The sequence below is a fragment of the Barbatula barbatula genome (assembly GCF_947034865.1).
Source record: "Barbatula barbatula genome assembly, chromosome: 16".
In the NCBI taxonomy this organism is placed as follows: Eukaryota; Metazoa; Chordata; class Actinopteri; order Cypriniformes; family Nemacheilidae; genus Barbatula; species Barbatula barbatula.
This window is the reverse complement of record NC_136779.1, coordinates 22,495,366-22,511,121: the sequence shown is the minus strand read 5'-3', so window position 1 is coordinate 22,511,121 and position 15,756 is coordinate 22,495,366. Positions and strand designations below refer to the sequence as shown.

Genomic DNA, 15,756 nt, shown 5'->3' with positions numbered 1-15,756 from the left:
TGGCTGTTGTTCCATAATGGTAACATTGTTAAAACCAAGGGTGCCTTAAAAGTGAAGCTAAGGGGTCTTTGATCGTCCCCTGGTGGCTGCAGACTCCGCCCTCTGCATGTCAACGAATGGGACAGCAGCCAAACTATGAAATCCAATTACAATTCAAATAATTATTTTCCAATGATGTTTTCTGTTATTATAGTCAGTTTTCATCAAGTTGATGAATGTCCAAGTGTTCGTTGTTTGAATAAGTTTGGTTTTAGTCAGATATAAGATGATGATTTCTTCGTTTACGATGGAGTCATCAGAGAATATGGGCGGGACCTTGATACTGACTCTGGCTGCACCGATGATTCCTCCTGCACATGCCCAGCCTCCAAACTGACGTTTTCGCGTAACATGTCAGCGCCGATCGTTAGACGTTTTACACTCCGTTCATTACAATGGAAGGAACCATCTTTTTTTACTGTCTATGGTTAGAACATTCATCTTTAAGATATAGTTCACCCAAAAACGAAAATCCTGTCATGAATTACTCATCCTCAAGTTGTTCCAAACCTGTAGAACGAATTTAGGAAAGCAGACAGTTCCAGGGCACCTTTGACTACCATTAAAATTTTCCAGTTGCAAACAAATATCTTTCCTTGTGTTCAACCAAAAGAGACATTTATACAGGTTTGGAACATCTTGAGAGTAATCCTTTAAAGTTATCCAACCAAAGACATTTTCTTTGACTAATGTAATGAAGTCAAACAAACTACAGTAACTTTGTTTAGCCGAAACCAACCCAACATGACTAATGGCGCTGCTGAAATGACACGTGTATATTCCCAGCTTTTCTCGAACCTGTGTAAAAATACTCACAGCTCTATTAACATGAGCATTTCTCTCGTCTTCTGCCGTCATCTTGGATCTGTTTTTCCCTGATCTTGTCACAATGCATCTGTCATTGGCTTTTCCAGCATTGACATGTCAAGTTGCCGAAGTCGACATCTACTGGGTTGTCATTCACAAAAAGGTTTTAGAAATCTGTTGACTAGGCTGTGAAGTGTTGTGTGGTGTTTTCGTGTAGAGCACTATCTGAGCAGCAGTAACTACATGGACTGCATCTCTTCAGTGATGGGGACAAACGGCTGTAATCTCAACACATCGCTCAAAGGATCTGATCTGCCCGAGCTCTTCAGCAAACTCGGCCTCGGAAAATACACAGATGTGTTCCAGCAGCAGGAGGTAATGATGTTCATGAACGATGCTCTCTCAGTATGAGATGTGACGTCATTCATACGCTCAACATGTCTCTTGTTGATGACACAGAGCCAAAATGCCCAAAAGTCAGGCTTGGTTTCCTTTTGCGAGTTATAATCTGAATGACATCAGCTGCACCAACGGAAGTTGAATTGAAATAAATGGAATATCGAGTTCAACACAACTTGACAAAGAACAAAATATTTTTGTCTGATCTCAAGAGTTTTTATGTGCAAATGCACCTTTAATTGAACTTTCTCCCATTCAAATGTGAATACAGATAGCAAATGGAATCAAATAAAATAGATGTCAAAAGCATTTTCAACTCCGTTCTGAATGACAGGTCACCCTAGTGCTCACAGCGTCTTGATAATGTCGTGTTTAATCTCACACGTGTGAACAAGACGACAGTGATTGATTTCTGTCGGTTCTTACAGATTGATCTCCAAACGTTTCTCACGCTGACCGATCAGGACCTGAAGGAATTGGGCATCACCACGTTTGGAGCCCGCAGGAAAATGCTGCTCGCCATCTCAGGTCTGTGCTGTTTTATGGGAAGTTTCCATCGTGTTGGCTAATGATTCATGTAAACTGGCAGAACACCTTTTCCATAAGGAACCTTTAACATCCGAAGAACCTTTTCCGTTTCACAAAAGCTTGTTCTCTTCAGATGATAAACTGTAGGAAAGAGACGGCTCTTTAAAGAACCTTTGACTAAATGCTTCTTCTATTTTCTATCACCAACGATACAGATAACTATAACAGAATATTTGCAGATGGACTCTTGTGCCATATAAGATTTTCCTCTTACATTACGTTTGAATAACGGCAGCGTTTTAGGAGTATGATTGTGATTCATTGAGGTGTCTGGACTGAAACTGGATTTGACATTTCAATTACAAAACGTCTGAGGCTTGACTGTCTGTCCACATCCCAGCGTGACAGCGAGTGGCAGTGACAAGACGTGAGCGTGTTAGAACAGCCGTGAAGTGTTTCCTTCATGATTCACAATGATATTTACATTCTTCTGATTTATCCGCTGGTGGATTGAGATTAAAACACAGTGCTTGAGGTTAAATCGGCTCTTTTTTACGGTTGAAATGATGAGGACTTCAGGCTGACTGATCACAGACATCACACACAGATCTTTTGTTTGTGCTCGAGGAGAGACACTTACTGCAAACAACTAAACACGATGCTTGTGTTCCAAAATCCAGTGAGCTCTCTACAAACAGTAGTCAGAATATTGAGGGATCATAGATTTGGTTCTTTTGCCTTAGATGTTTGTTTTTTGTTTCCCAGAATAAATCTCGGTCCACTATATGTGGAACTGTGTAGTAGTAAGTCAGAGAGATTGGTCAGACATTTTTGACATCAACATAATATTTATCTTATAGTCATTTTAGTTGATATTGAAGAAAAACAAAATACTCGTACTATCGTGTCTGTTTATTATATTTAATACAATTATTTATTATATTTCAAATAAGCGCTGAACACTGGCACATTTATTTCATCTGTTTCTAGTAGAAAATTACTGTTTCTTGTGTTGGAACATGTATACTCAAAATCAGAGTGCATCATGGGTAAATAGGAGTGAACAAATGTAGCAATTAAAGTTTTTCACTTGGACTATTTACCTTTCATTCATTCAGCACCTTAATGTGTCAATACAAATAATTTTGTTTAATATTTGTTTGTGATGTATTTGTATTCTTATTCAGGTTTTTTAGTGTTCGAGATCACTCACAGTATATCGTTTCTTTAAGTCAGGGTGCCGTCCATTTAGGCAGCGAGGCAGCTCACTAGATTTTATAAAGCAGATGCCGGAGAAACACATTTACTGTTTAGTTTTGTCCAGACGTGTGGTGATGTTAACATGTATGTAACACTTGTTGTTTTGACAGAGCTGAACAAGAACAGAAGAAAGCTTTTTGAATCGCCCAACATCCGCTCCTCGTTCCTGGAAGGGGGCGCCAGCGGTCGACTGCCACGCCAGTTCCACACAGATATCGTCAGCATGAGCGGCCTCTGGTAAAGTGCACAAAACCCCATTCCCAACTACAACCACACAGTACAGTGATGGACCAAACCCGGACCTTCTGAAACTGTGCCAAATATATATATATATATCTCTGTCAAAGTGTTTTATTCAGTACGGTAATGAACGAAATGAAGTGAAGGTTCAGTCCAGCTCTTGCGCTGTGCTAGACTTTATTTATAAGCATGTCTTGGGCTTTGTCACTAATTCTTTGCACTTTAAGAATACAAAGTACTTTGTCTACGGACAGATGCTTGTCTGATCCGCCCGACTCGATGCGCTTGGATCTCACTTACAGCACTTAAATGGATATCAAGCCAAACTCGAGTGTTCTGCGGCAAGAAAAATGAATCTCAAACCGCTGCGACACGGCAGAGAAATCTGCTGAATTTAGTCGTGTTTTAATCAATGTGATGTTTTAATTTCTCCAGTTTCAGGAGAAACTGAAACACTCCATCAAATCCCCTGAGCTATGCACCTAAGCAATCCCATTCTCCTCTGACAAGAGACACACTCTTCAAAATAAAGGTCCTGATAAGAGTTCTCCACAGAGGAACCTTACTTGATTCCCCAAAGAACTTTCACATGCACCTTAATGTTTTGTCAATACCAATGAACACAACAGCAGAACCTGTTAAATAGAACATTGTGTTATCAGCGTTCCTCCATCAGGTTTCATCTGAATTCGTTCATAAGAGTTTATAAGCTCTGTCTCATCTTTGAGAAACCGTGAACTTCATCTTGTCTCAATGTCTTCTCCAAACTACCTCCCTGATTCCACCCGTCACGACCAGAGTGTGCTTGTGTTTGGTTTAAAGAAGCGGTTGGCTTTCTTCTTTGATGGTTTCGTATCTCACAGCGCCTTCTCAGAACATTTCCAAAGCGAGTGTTGTTTCAGATCTAAAGCTGTGAATGTTTCTCTCTGAAGGATTCAAACCACCCGAGTGCCTTTTGTTTTGCACTGACAGTTTTTCCAAAGTCATTGAAGATCTCTGGAAGGGAAAGATGTTTTAACATTTCACAGTTTGTATTCACATCTCTCATGTAACATCAAACGTATGTACCTGATATGTGATAGAGGTACTGTTTAAACGTGTAGTGTTGTTATAGCATGTAGTCTTATTTCTGCTTGATATTTTACAGGCGGCAGAAATCAATCAGTAGGTTTTGCTTTATTTCGATTTTCTTTTTACTCGTTGAAATTGAATTGTGACTGACAAATGAGTGAAACAACATGTGTTTCCTAAAAGAAGAAGAAGAATTATGGTGATTTTGAAATGCAACAGACTATGCAAAGAGTCACTTTGCCATTTTAAATGTTTTGTTTTAAGCACATATGTTTCTGTGGTTTAATCTTTGTTTTTTTTCAAGCGAATCAGTTTTAGATGCTGCTTTCAGTATATCTCAGTATATCTATAGTTTAGCGCTTTGTACTCATCAAATGTTATTTTAGCGAGAGACCGACCGTAATTCATTTATGGAGTTGTGTTGTTCTCTCCGTACGAGAGGAACACAAGGGAATTCACTTCTGACATGGCCTCGTGACCGGGGTCAACACATTTTTCAGTATTTTGGTCAAACGTGTAACCTCTGGGTTTCTGAGGATACATACACAACATGCACAAATGTACAGAACAGTGATTGTGAAATGCATACACAAGGGATACACAAGCACATTCATCTGTATTGTTCGGCCAGTGCCTTGCCAATGACTTTAAATATCTGTGAGCGCGGCAGATTTTGTAAAATACTCCTTTGTAATGTTTTTTTTTATGTTTGTTGGTACATTTGTATACAGTAATGTGTTACCGCTGAATGTTCTCTATAAATCAGAGGCGTTGTTACAGATGAATAAAGTGTATGTAAACCTTTTCCATCTGTCTTTTCTTGTGAGTTAATTTTTTTACTTTATACATCTAGAAATGCTTCACTTCTCTTGCTCGTGAAGTGTGTAACTGTATGTAGACGTAGTGAAGGTGATGATGAGATGTGTTTTGAGCAGAACCACACCCGTCATCACAGCGGATCATTACAGTACCACACAAATATGCCAGTGATCTCATCCGTATTATACGCACACAGACAACTTCTAGGGGAAAAACGATTTTCTGTTTTAATGTCAAAGGCGACAGGGTCGATTTTATTAACATCAATATTTCCATCTTGGTTCATGTTTGTTTCATCATTGAAGTGTTACCTCAAAAGCTTTATGAACAGAGCAGGACATATTTACTGTAAAACTCTTTATATTTTGTTGGATTGTGTTTTCTTACTGAACATCAGGCATGCATTCACCAAACATCCTCTAAATAAAACAGGACAGCTTGTGTCTGCATGAACTCATATCCTCATCTCTGGCAAACATGAATTCCAGCTTTTCAATCGCACCATATTTTCTTGGTTGTGGATGTTTTCAATGTGAGGAGAGAGAAAGTCTCTAGGTTACAGTGTGAAATGTGTTTATTTCACAGCAGATCACTTGAGGATGAACTCTGTGACATTCAGACACAAACACAAATAAATATAAGTGCTTATTGATATTTGATATTCAGATTTACCAATCATCTTATAACCTTATAGACTATCAGTTTTAAGGTTTACATGCTGAAGGAATGTTGATTTTAGATCAAGTAAACAGGATTTGTATAACAAGATTGCAATAAATATAACTGGGACAGACCTCCTGTGAGCCAGCTGAGGACAAAGAGGGGATGGATGTTAGAAGTAGTTTCGTTTTTCTTCCAATAGGGGGCGCTAAGGTGTGCATTTGTTTAAACTCGCTGTTTTACTCTGACACAGTATTTACATTGTTAATAAATAGAATGTGACACTAAATTATATGAGCATTAACTACAATTCAGTGAATACATTCATGTATAAACATATAAAGCAGCCTTTTCACTGAGGTCGTTTTCCTGTATCTAATACATTTGTATATTTGATTAGGCCACAATGGTCATGAAACACTTTCACATTTAGATGTATAGAAGTAAAAGTAGGAGTGTATGTTTAATGTTTTCCCCTGTCTTGTGAATGTTAATGTTGGTTCTCCTGTGAGTGTTGTGCTGTATGATGATGATGATGGTGACAACACCTGTGATTTGCCTGAAGCTCATCCATCACCTGCCTCCTCTGTTTATCATCATGTGTCAAGAGCAGGTTTGCCTCTGGTTTGCATTCTGTGTGTCCTCATGCAGCTCATTTACATTCTGAAGCCTTCGTGTTCAGGAAGCTACTTTAAAACTGAAAGTGGACAAACAACAGGCTCATAGTATTTACTTCACCTACATGGAGTCTACATACAAATAAAAGGACACAGGATTTATTTATCGTGAAAATGAAATGATAAGAAAAACATACGTATAAGGTGCAGAATAAATCCTCTTCACAGGCAGTGACAATGTAAACAAATCATTTGAGTTTTAACATTTGTAATTTGATTGGTTTAGTGAGGGATGTCTATCCTGAAGAACCTGCTGTGTGTTATTTAAGTGTTTTCATTAATATGGCACACCGGGGCTAGTTGTCATGAGGGTTGCATGCAATTCCAATGACGCAAAAGCTTGTTATTGTTTACAAATATCAATTTCATTTGTTTTGTGCTTAAGATTTCCAAATCATATGACACCAATCCAGCGCTCGCATCTGCCGATCACATCAGGTGCAGCTCATTTAAGTCTTTCTCTGCTCCTTATTGGTTGCTTTATCGTGCCGCACAAATATCCCACCTCCATCCCCATCTCCGCTATATCTGCCTGTATCTGTGGGATCATTGTGGACCTGAAGGTTAATGTGTGTTATATGAGTGTCATCTTTTTGATTTTTTGGTGGAAGTTATTTTGTTTGTATGTATCTGTTGTGGAATTACAATACAATTTTGGTTTAGACCGTTGTTGTCAATAATAGAATGTAAGATTTATTTACCTCAAAACAGCCGTCAGAAATATTAGCCCGATTTTAAAGTGTTCTTAACATGTTCAGATGAAAAATCAACAGACAGTGACGGCTTTAAATGAGTTTATAATAATACAATGTAACAATAATACAATGATGTAAAGGATAAACCCATGGCATATATGTCACTGTGTTTGATATGTATGGGGTCTCTGGAAGCTAGCTTTACATTTTCAGTGTCACTCAAGAGTCTTCAGTGCTGTGGAAGCGTGCCCGTTTTTGTGCATGTGTGTGCCTGCGTGTGTCTGTGTGTGCGTGCCCGTGTGTGTGTCTGCGTGTGTACGTGTGTGCGTGCCCGTTTTTGTGCATGTGTGTGCCTGTGTGTGTCTGCATGTCTACGTGTGTGCGTGGCCGTTTGTGTGCCTGCGTGTGTCTGTGTGTGCGTGCCTGTGTGTGTGTCTGCGTGGGTACGTGTGTGCGTGCCCGTTTGTGTGCCTGCGTGTGTCTGTGTGTGCGTGCGTACGTGTGTGTGCATGCCTGTTTGTGTGCGTGTGTGTGCGTGCGTACGTGTGTGTGTGTGCATGCCCATGTGTGTGTGTGTGTGCGTGTTATGAATCCTCAGTGTCAGCAGGAGAGATTATGCACTGTAGTTGTGTCCTGTTCTCTCTCATTGTCCTTCATCATTTATTCCCTCACATGAACCTGCCCGCCCCTCAATTCATCTCTGTAATACATCCTGTTCCTTTTATTAATGTACCAGCCTCACTCACTCACTCACTCACTCTCTCTCTCTCTCTCTCTCTCTCCACATGCTGGCTTCTGTCCTCATAATGAAGTTTTACCATCTGTCATCCTCTCGCAACAACATCATTGTGAAAACACAGTATAAGAAACAAGATCAGATTTTAAGCATGTGATGAGAAGCTAGAGATGTGGATGGATGGACGGGTGGATCAGGGGATGAAGAGATTCAGAGTTGGATGGAAAAAGGGTGAATGGATGGGGGATGGAGGGGTGGGTTGTTTGGATCAGGGTGTGGATTGATCGGAGGAAAGGATTAAAGTATGGATGTGTCGAGTGTGTTGGGTCTTCACACAGGGTTCTCACTTTGCTCCGGGGGGACATGAAGACGCTGCCAATTAACACCACCACACGCTGTCCCGGGATCAGCTGGTCACAGAGATCCACGTTCAGATCTCTTCTGTGTCTGAATCAAAGCACCTGCAGTGGGATTATTCATCCATGTGATGTTATACGTTCTGTGGTTGTGTTTCATGCTCTTTGGGGGCAGTTACTGTAGATCTTTAATACATTTCTGAACTCTTCTGTATTTAGATTGAAATGCATTCAACCGAACTCAAAAGACAAATACAGCTCATATAATGGATCTGTTTAATATATGAGAAGGATATTCAGACGATAGTCGTGCAGCAATTGTAATCACAACAGAACAGACAAAATGCACAACTTTATAATGGAGACATGACTACAGATTACTTCATCAGAAAACATGCTTGAAATGAAAAACCTATGATCAAATCATGTTTTTTCATCCAACGATGTTTCTGTAAGAGTTTAATATTAGTCTGATGTAACAGGAATAAAAGTACGTGTGAAATTAACTTACAAACAGTGAAACAAATGTGTGAGCGAGCGAGCAGGGAGAGAGAGAGCTTTACCAGAGTCTAACTCATTTGCTTGACAAATACCAACAAAATACAAATGGGAAAACAAGAAAGCAAGTGGGCTGTAATCGTGTTATATAAGAAAACATTTAATTCACTGCTAATCTCTTCTGTGTTCTCTGTGAGGCCACAGGCAGAATCAACATCACTTCACATTAAAGCCTCTATGATTCTCCATCACACATAAATACTGTACGGCTGAAAGAAAGCTGTACGTTTAACCAAAGCATCTGTAGTGAAATTAGTACAAATAGTAACCAATATGAAAAATAAAAACATCAAAATACCATAGGCTACATTTTAGTACTTGTAAACATGGGTAGGAAACCCAACAGGGAAAACAGCTCTTTGTCGCTTTGGATAAAGATGTAAATGAATAAATGTAAATGTACCATTTACTAGTAAAGTACGCACGTGTTTATTCACAATAGTTACAGTTTTACTGTGTACTACAGCAAATACAGCACACGAGAACATTTATCATAACAGAATTGAACTCATGACAGACGTGCAACCCTCGCAGACCTCACACATTAAATCAGTAAATGAAAAATACATTTATCAGTAAGTGTGTATTGAAGGAGCGAGCCTGAGGGTCTCTGGGGATGAAAGATCAGCTGTAGATGGAGAGGCCGTGACGCTGCGCTGACGTGACGTGACGTGGCGTGGTCATCATCAGCACCACACCGTGGAAACCCGCGAGAGAAGCACGAGAGGTTCACTTCAGTCACATCTCTGTCCTGCGGCACTGCAGTCACTCGCGCTAGAGGAATATCGTCCAGCACAGACTCAACGATGGAGGTTCCGCGCGTGGGACACAGTGTGAGCAGCCCCACGAGTCCGTGTGAGGAGGACATGATCAAGAATCTGAGTCTGGACGCCATCCAGCTTTGTGAGAGAGAAGGTAAGAAGTGCTGATTGTTGATGTCGGAGGTTCAGTTCTGTGTCGTGTGCAGGAGTGGGGCTTATTGTCATTTCACTACACGCAAAGGTGCAGTTATTGAATCCGATGCTTTATTTGTGAGATGCATCACACTCAAGCGAGTTCCAGACGTTACAATGTCAACGTGAGACGCGTTTGCTTTTCCAGAATGTCGCGTGTTTACGGCGCGCGCATGTAAATGCTGTAGATGTCACGTGCGCGCGAGACCTGCTCCGTGTCTTTGTGTCCTTCGGATGCTGGACAGAGATGCGCGTGGAGTCTGTATGTCATGCACGTGAACGCATGTTTCAGGAGGATGTTCAGCACCATGGACACCGCGCGCATCATGTCTCATCCATCCAGTGACTCTGATGGGAATGAAGCAGCACATTCACGCTCAGCATCTGCTGATTCATACGGGTGCTGTCTCGACATAAACGTTGATGGACAGGCGATGCATGGGTGTGTTCCTGTCTCATTCCGCTATTGATTTTCCACAGCAGTCTGTTTACTGCGTCCTGCTTTTATCTTGTACAGAAGATCAGGCCTCATATTGGATCATATAGGACTACTAACATTTTGATGCTTTACAGTACGTATAGCTCCATTTGATGAAGACCTTTACATTACTGTGCACTTGCACAGCGACTCAACGCTCAAGTTGATTAAGGACATGCTTTATGTGAGAGCTATGTTTTGTATTCTGTACCAGCGCTGTGTCGAGGAACTTCGTGTCCCTTCAACACACCAGGAGAAAGACACAAAGAGAGAAAGCGTTCTCATTGACACAGCATTTCATGAGTAAAGACACACACACACACATTCTATTGTTATGAATGACTGAAACTAATGAAATGATAAAAACAATTGAATAAAATGACGTCTTGTTTCCCAAAACCCACAAAACAACTCAAGTGCTTTAAAGTGTCCGAGCGCAGTGAGAGTATTGTACTTATTCTCTGCAGGTCTCCGTATACTGTAGAATCTTGTTTGTTAATGGATTCTGAACAATGGTTTACACTGATGACTGTTCAGATGGGGACCAAACATGACACAATGGTCACAATGGTGCATTCTGTTCAGACCCATCTGTGTACCACAACAGTTTGTGTTCATACAATGAAAGAAAGATTCGCCGTTAGTAAGTAGGAAATAGAATTTTAAGGCTACATTTAGATATCGTTTTTTATTCTACTGCATATACATCCTTCATATTTAGATCATTAGAAAACATGAAGAGTTTATTTCCAAAATGAGAAAAACATGTTTTGTTGTGTTAGTTATTGTGGCTTAAATCAAAATAAACCAGATGCCGTTTGATTGATATTAATTGGAATGCAAACCAGATTTTTCAATCTCTTTGGAAGTAAACTAGTCTTCATATATACTGTAACTCATGAATTAGGTTCAACGGTGCGTCTTCATTAAATGGTTAATATGTCATGTGAACACACATGGGATTTCACGAACACGTCCCAGGTGTTCATTATGGGCTTAGAATGAATGTGAACGCTTCTTTCAAATATGCTCTTTCTTTGCTGAAACACAACCTATCTGGACTGAAATCAGACGTCATCTCTGTGTAGCAGATAGCAGAACTTGAACGCTCTCAGGAGGAAAGTGCTTGTGTCGTGAAGCTGACAGGGTGTAGGGTCCATCTTTTGTGTGAGGCCTCACTGACTCTGTTTTAATGTTCAGCTTTGACCAGCTGTGTGTGTGGGGGGACGGACTCCATCTGCCAAGCCCGCCCGCTCAATGAAAGAAAGCATTTAACACGGCCATCAATTTACTAATAGTGTCCAGTGTGCACACAGCGCAGGGAAAACACAACAAAACCCTCAGAAAGAATGCAGTTGATTCATGAGGATCAGTCCTGATGTGCTGTTTAAACGGGTGGGTTTTGGAGTAAAAAGTGTAAACTGAGTGTAAAGGTTTATACAGTCGCTGCAATGTGTGTTTCCATTTCTACATGAACTGATCTGGTCTCGTGAGGTTTAGTACACGGAATGGATGTCAAAGGTTTTTTTAATCATCATTTACAGATTTCATCATTTGTAGATAAGCTTATCTGCTGACAATAATTGTGCAACGTTTATGCCCAACATGACCATATCAAATAGACTGATGTCATGAAGTCTTTAAACTGCTGACAAAACCTCAAGATTTATTCAGTGTTCTGTCAGCTCATGTGTAAACATCACAGTTATAGAAACCCAGATATGCTTTCTCAGCTTGTGATGTTATATCACTGCATCACACTTTCACAGTTTGTGTGTGTGTGTGTGTGTGTGTGCGTTCGTGTGTGTGTGTCACATTGCTGCTCTATTTAGGGACCATGTGATCTGTAGATGCAGAACTATAGATCAGAATCTTAAACTCCTCAGCTAATGTAGAAATGTCTCTACAGAACCCTGAACCTGACAGTAACATATGAAGAAATAAAGTCACAGACATGATTCTCCTGAGATTCAAGGGCAGTCCATGCTGTTATGTGTAAAGTTTGCAAGTTTCATTAAAGGTCCAGTGTGACATGTGTTCAGAGGTGTATAAAGACTTTACATAATGAAGCGTTATGTTTATATTATCTTAGAATCTTAGATTTTGATTTATTGTGTATCTCAAACACTGCAGGTCCCCTTAGGGCGATTTACATTCGCATCTTTTGCGAGGGGAGCGACCGAATACGGTGCGGCACGTGCTTTTTCACGATGTAAATAGTTAACGCACGGTTTTAGACACGAAATGTGAATCAGCCCTTACAAGGTATTCTATGTATTTCATTAACACATTATCTCCTTTAGCAAAGAAGTGAAAACGTGACGACATCTAAGTCCTGTGTCAGCCACCGTTTCGAAAGGGAATGGGGAGCGGAGAGAGCCCTTGGTTGCAATTCACAACCTCACCACTAGATGCCGCTAAAAATATGTGTTCAAACTTATATAAAAGTGTATTACAGATAAAATTCACATGAAATTTGTTTACAAATATGTTATGTTAAGACGTGATTAGTGAAATAAATAAATGTTTATTGATTTAAAGGAGTCAAATCTTTTGCTGCCCACCTCATGATCTTTATTATCACGTCTCAAGAAACTTGTTTTAACAGGATTACAGTGAGACCCCTGCGATATAAAACTCACGAACAACAGGCCATATTCATTATTATTTCTATATTTATACAAACACTGGATGGCAGGTGAACTTGTGAATTCATAATGAAATATGAAATGCCACACATCACTTATTTTAGCCGATTGATGTTGAAACTGCATCTGAATTAAAAAGCCACATTAGGCCGTGTTCACACTTGACTTCTTTTGTGAAGCTGCTAGCGTCTGTTTTACATTATAATCCTATGCAGTAAAGCGTGTTTTCAAAAAGTCCTCAACGCTTATATTTAAACAGCAGGCAGTTAACTTTTCTGAATACACACACTACGTCAAGCACCTTTTTTCACAGCTAACCAATGACAAAGACCTATCGTTTCCATAACAACATGCAAGGAACGTGATTGGTCGAGTAGGCTCAAGCTCGCAAAAATAAAATGGTGGCTTTACGCCCCTTGGAGCATAGTTTAGTTTAAATGTAAGTTTAATTGATAGCGAGAAATGAGTAATGTAGTTTTTAAATATGTGATTGGTTATTGTAAAGCCTGTCTCTCTAAGCTTCCTTCGTGCACAAATCCTGTCCTTGAACATTGCCGGCTGCTATTTGTAACCAAAAAAGCGCCATTGTCAACCTTTTCTTGTCCAAAAGAAGTTAAGTGTGAACCGGCCTTATAAAGGGCTTGAAATATCACTCTACAGAAACTACTACCCACATTTGACCTTCAACATTAATTCCATTGCATCCAAAGACTCATTCAGAGAGGTTTTTACATTTCTCGATACAAACACAAAGAGCAGAGGTCATTTTTCCTACTATGGGAGTCAATGGTGGCCAAGAACTGTATGGTGACGAGCATTCGTCCAGATTTCTTTCTCTGTGTTCAACCAAACAAATACATTTATACAGATTGGAACAACTAGAACCTCAGTGCAGAACACAAGATCCAGGGGTCAAGGTCGGATCCTCCCACTTTATATTCTTTAACCCCATTTCGGAGAGTAAGTTGCAACTCGTGGGTCATCATCGTTTGCTCTTAGCAATTCCCTTATTTAGTGTACACCTGTAAGTAATGATCACGGTTACATATTTGTTAACTCAAACCCTAACCCTAAACCTAATAAAATATGTTATTAAAAATATGTTAATAAATATTGTTTCTCTTCAGCAAGTTTGTTTTCGTCAAATGAAATTGAAGTTATGAATTACTTCCCACGGAAATGGAAGAGCAACAACCACACAATGATGTGTTAATTTTCATTATTATTAATTAGTTAAGCAAAATTGATGTCTTGAATGCACTGAAAACAGCTGCCGTGAGTATAAATGTTATATCACAAAAATATTGTTACAAAGGTAAATAGATTATAAAACAAATATGTTACAACATGAACAACATTTGTGCAGTGTATTTTGCTGTAATGCTGTAACACAATGGACATCTAATGAATAATGAACGTGTGTGCTTCATTTTAACGTGTGAAGAGACATTTAAACTGGATGATTTATCTTCCCGAGATGAATACAGCGTTGATAATCAGGATTTATTCCAGCTGTCCATCATTCAGCGACTGGCTTCATTTCCATTTGAAATGTTTTTGATTCTGTGCGGCGTGGAGATAAAGTTGAGATAACACCGGCTTAAAATCAAAGCTGACGTGATGAATATGCTGCGGTCATTGGGTGTCTGCATGCTTACAGCTGAGATGTGTTTTATCTCAAGAGAACATCCTGACTCTCTATAATACAGCAGATGATATTGCCTTCAAGGTCGAGCAAAGTAATATGATGAAATGTTACGGCGGTGAAGACTTAAGTTACTGTGATCCTGCTGGCAGAGAATGACATCACCGACAGCGTGAAATATTCCTGAAGTTTCATCTCTGTCCTTTCTGTTGTCCATCAGTGGTGAGATTGACACGTCGACACTTTCCTAACAGAGACGGATTGTCACAGTGCAGCGTGACTCTCGTCTGATTCAACACATTGAAGAATGAGCTGCTGCTCTATTTATAGTCTTGAGACCAAGAACTGATGCAACTTTAATGCACTGCATCAGACGCAGGAGTGCTTCAGCCCCCCCCCAAGAGACATGAAACTCCTTCACTGTCAGGTTTAGCTTTCATCATTATTGCATTTTTTCTAATATTTTTTGTATGCTTTTATAGGATTTATATTGTACAAATTCACAGGAATTAGGCACCTCCCACATGAATAAGAAGGTCAAATTGAGTGCAGTGCATTGTGGGATTGGGAATGCAACCCCTTAGCAAACCGGTTACTCCAGTATGAGTGTTTCTGGATAGATCACTATGACTAGCTTTCACACATGAATCTAAATGTGGAATATTTCATCTCAGTCCTGTTTAGTATCATAAGGATGAATGAAACAAAGCAGTGTGTCATGCTTCAGAGCTGCTGAGGGCTCAATGAGGCCGTTGTGGAGATCCCGTCAGAGAATGTCCTGCATTGTCTTTGCTCTCATGCGTTCACTTTCTCTATTGTTGTCTGGTCATGTGAGGAAGGAAGCCCGTGGATGTCGTCATTGTGTGTAGAGTCCATAACTATCCGTTTAATTCTCATTTTACACTTTAAATACATTGACTGACGTACTGTACATTATTGCCAATGTACAGTAGAGAGCAAATTATAAAGCTAAAGACGTCATCACTCAAAATGTGCAGGAATATTAGCGCTTATGTGTACAACAATTCCAGATTTTGGATTTTCAAGGTTTGTCGCCTGAGAGTGACGTATGCCACCTTCAAGTTTGCTAAAGTACTAAACAAATACACTGATGTTTAGCATCTGTCATAGCGAATAATGATGACATCATCACTCAAATATACAGTATATAACAGACTTTTTGAAAA

At 39.8% G+C, this 15,756-nt stretch overlaps 2 protein-coding genes across 7 annotated transcripts in view; both read left to right on the top strand.

The window, feature by feature from the left end:
- The window catches only part of bicc1 (BicC family RNA binding protein 1), a 51,785-nt gene extending 46,634 nt beyond the window's left edge, over positions 1-5,151 (top strand). For 4 of the 6 annotated variants that reach the window (XM_079477172.1, XM_079477170.1, XM_079477171.1 and 1 more), the window contains exons 19-21: positions 1,064-1,221; positions 1,674-1,773; positions 3,144-5,151. In XM_079477172.1, coding sequence (XP_079333298.1) covers positions 1,064-1,221; positions 1,674-1,773; positions 3,144-3,274 — 389 coding nt within the window. In that variant the 3' untranslated portion in view covers positions 3,275-5,151. The remainder of the gene's footprint in view (positions 1-1,063; positions 1,222-1,673; positions 1,774-3,143) is intronic. The other 2 variants (XM_079477174.1, XM_079477173.1) reach the window with 1 other exon arrangement.
- Positions 5,152-9,498: 4,347 nt separating this feature from the next.
- Positions 9,499-15,756, top strand: part of phyhiplb (phytanoyl-CoA 2-hydroxylase interacting protein-like b) — a 23,575-nt gene continuing 17,317 nt past the window's right edge. Inside the window, exon 1 of the mRNA XM_079475964.1 lies at positions 9,499-9,760. Coding sequence (XP_079332090.1) covers positions 9,652-9,760 — 109 coding nt within the window. The 5' untranslated portion in view covers positions 9,499-9,651. The remainder of the gene's footprint in view (positions 9,761-15,756) is intronic.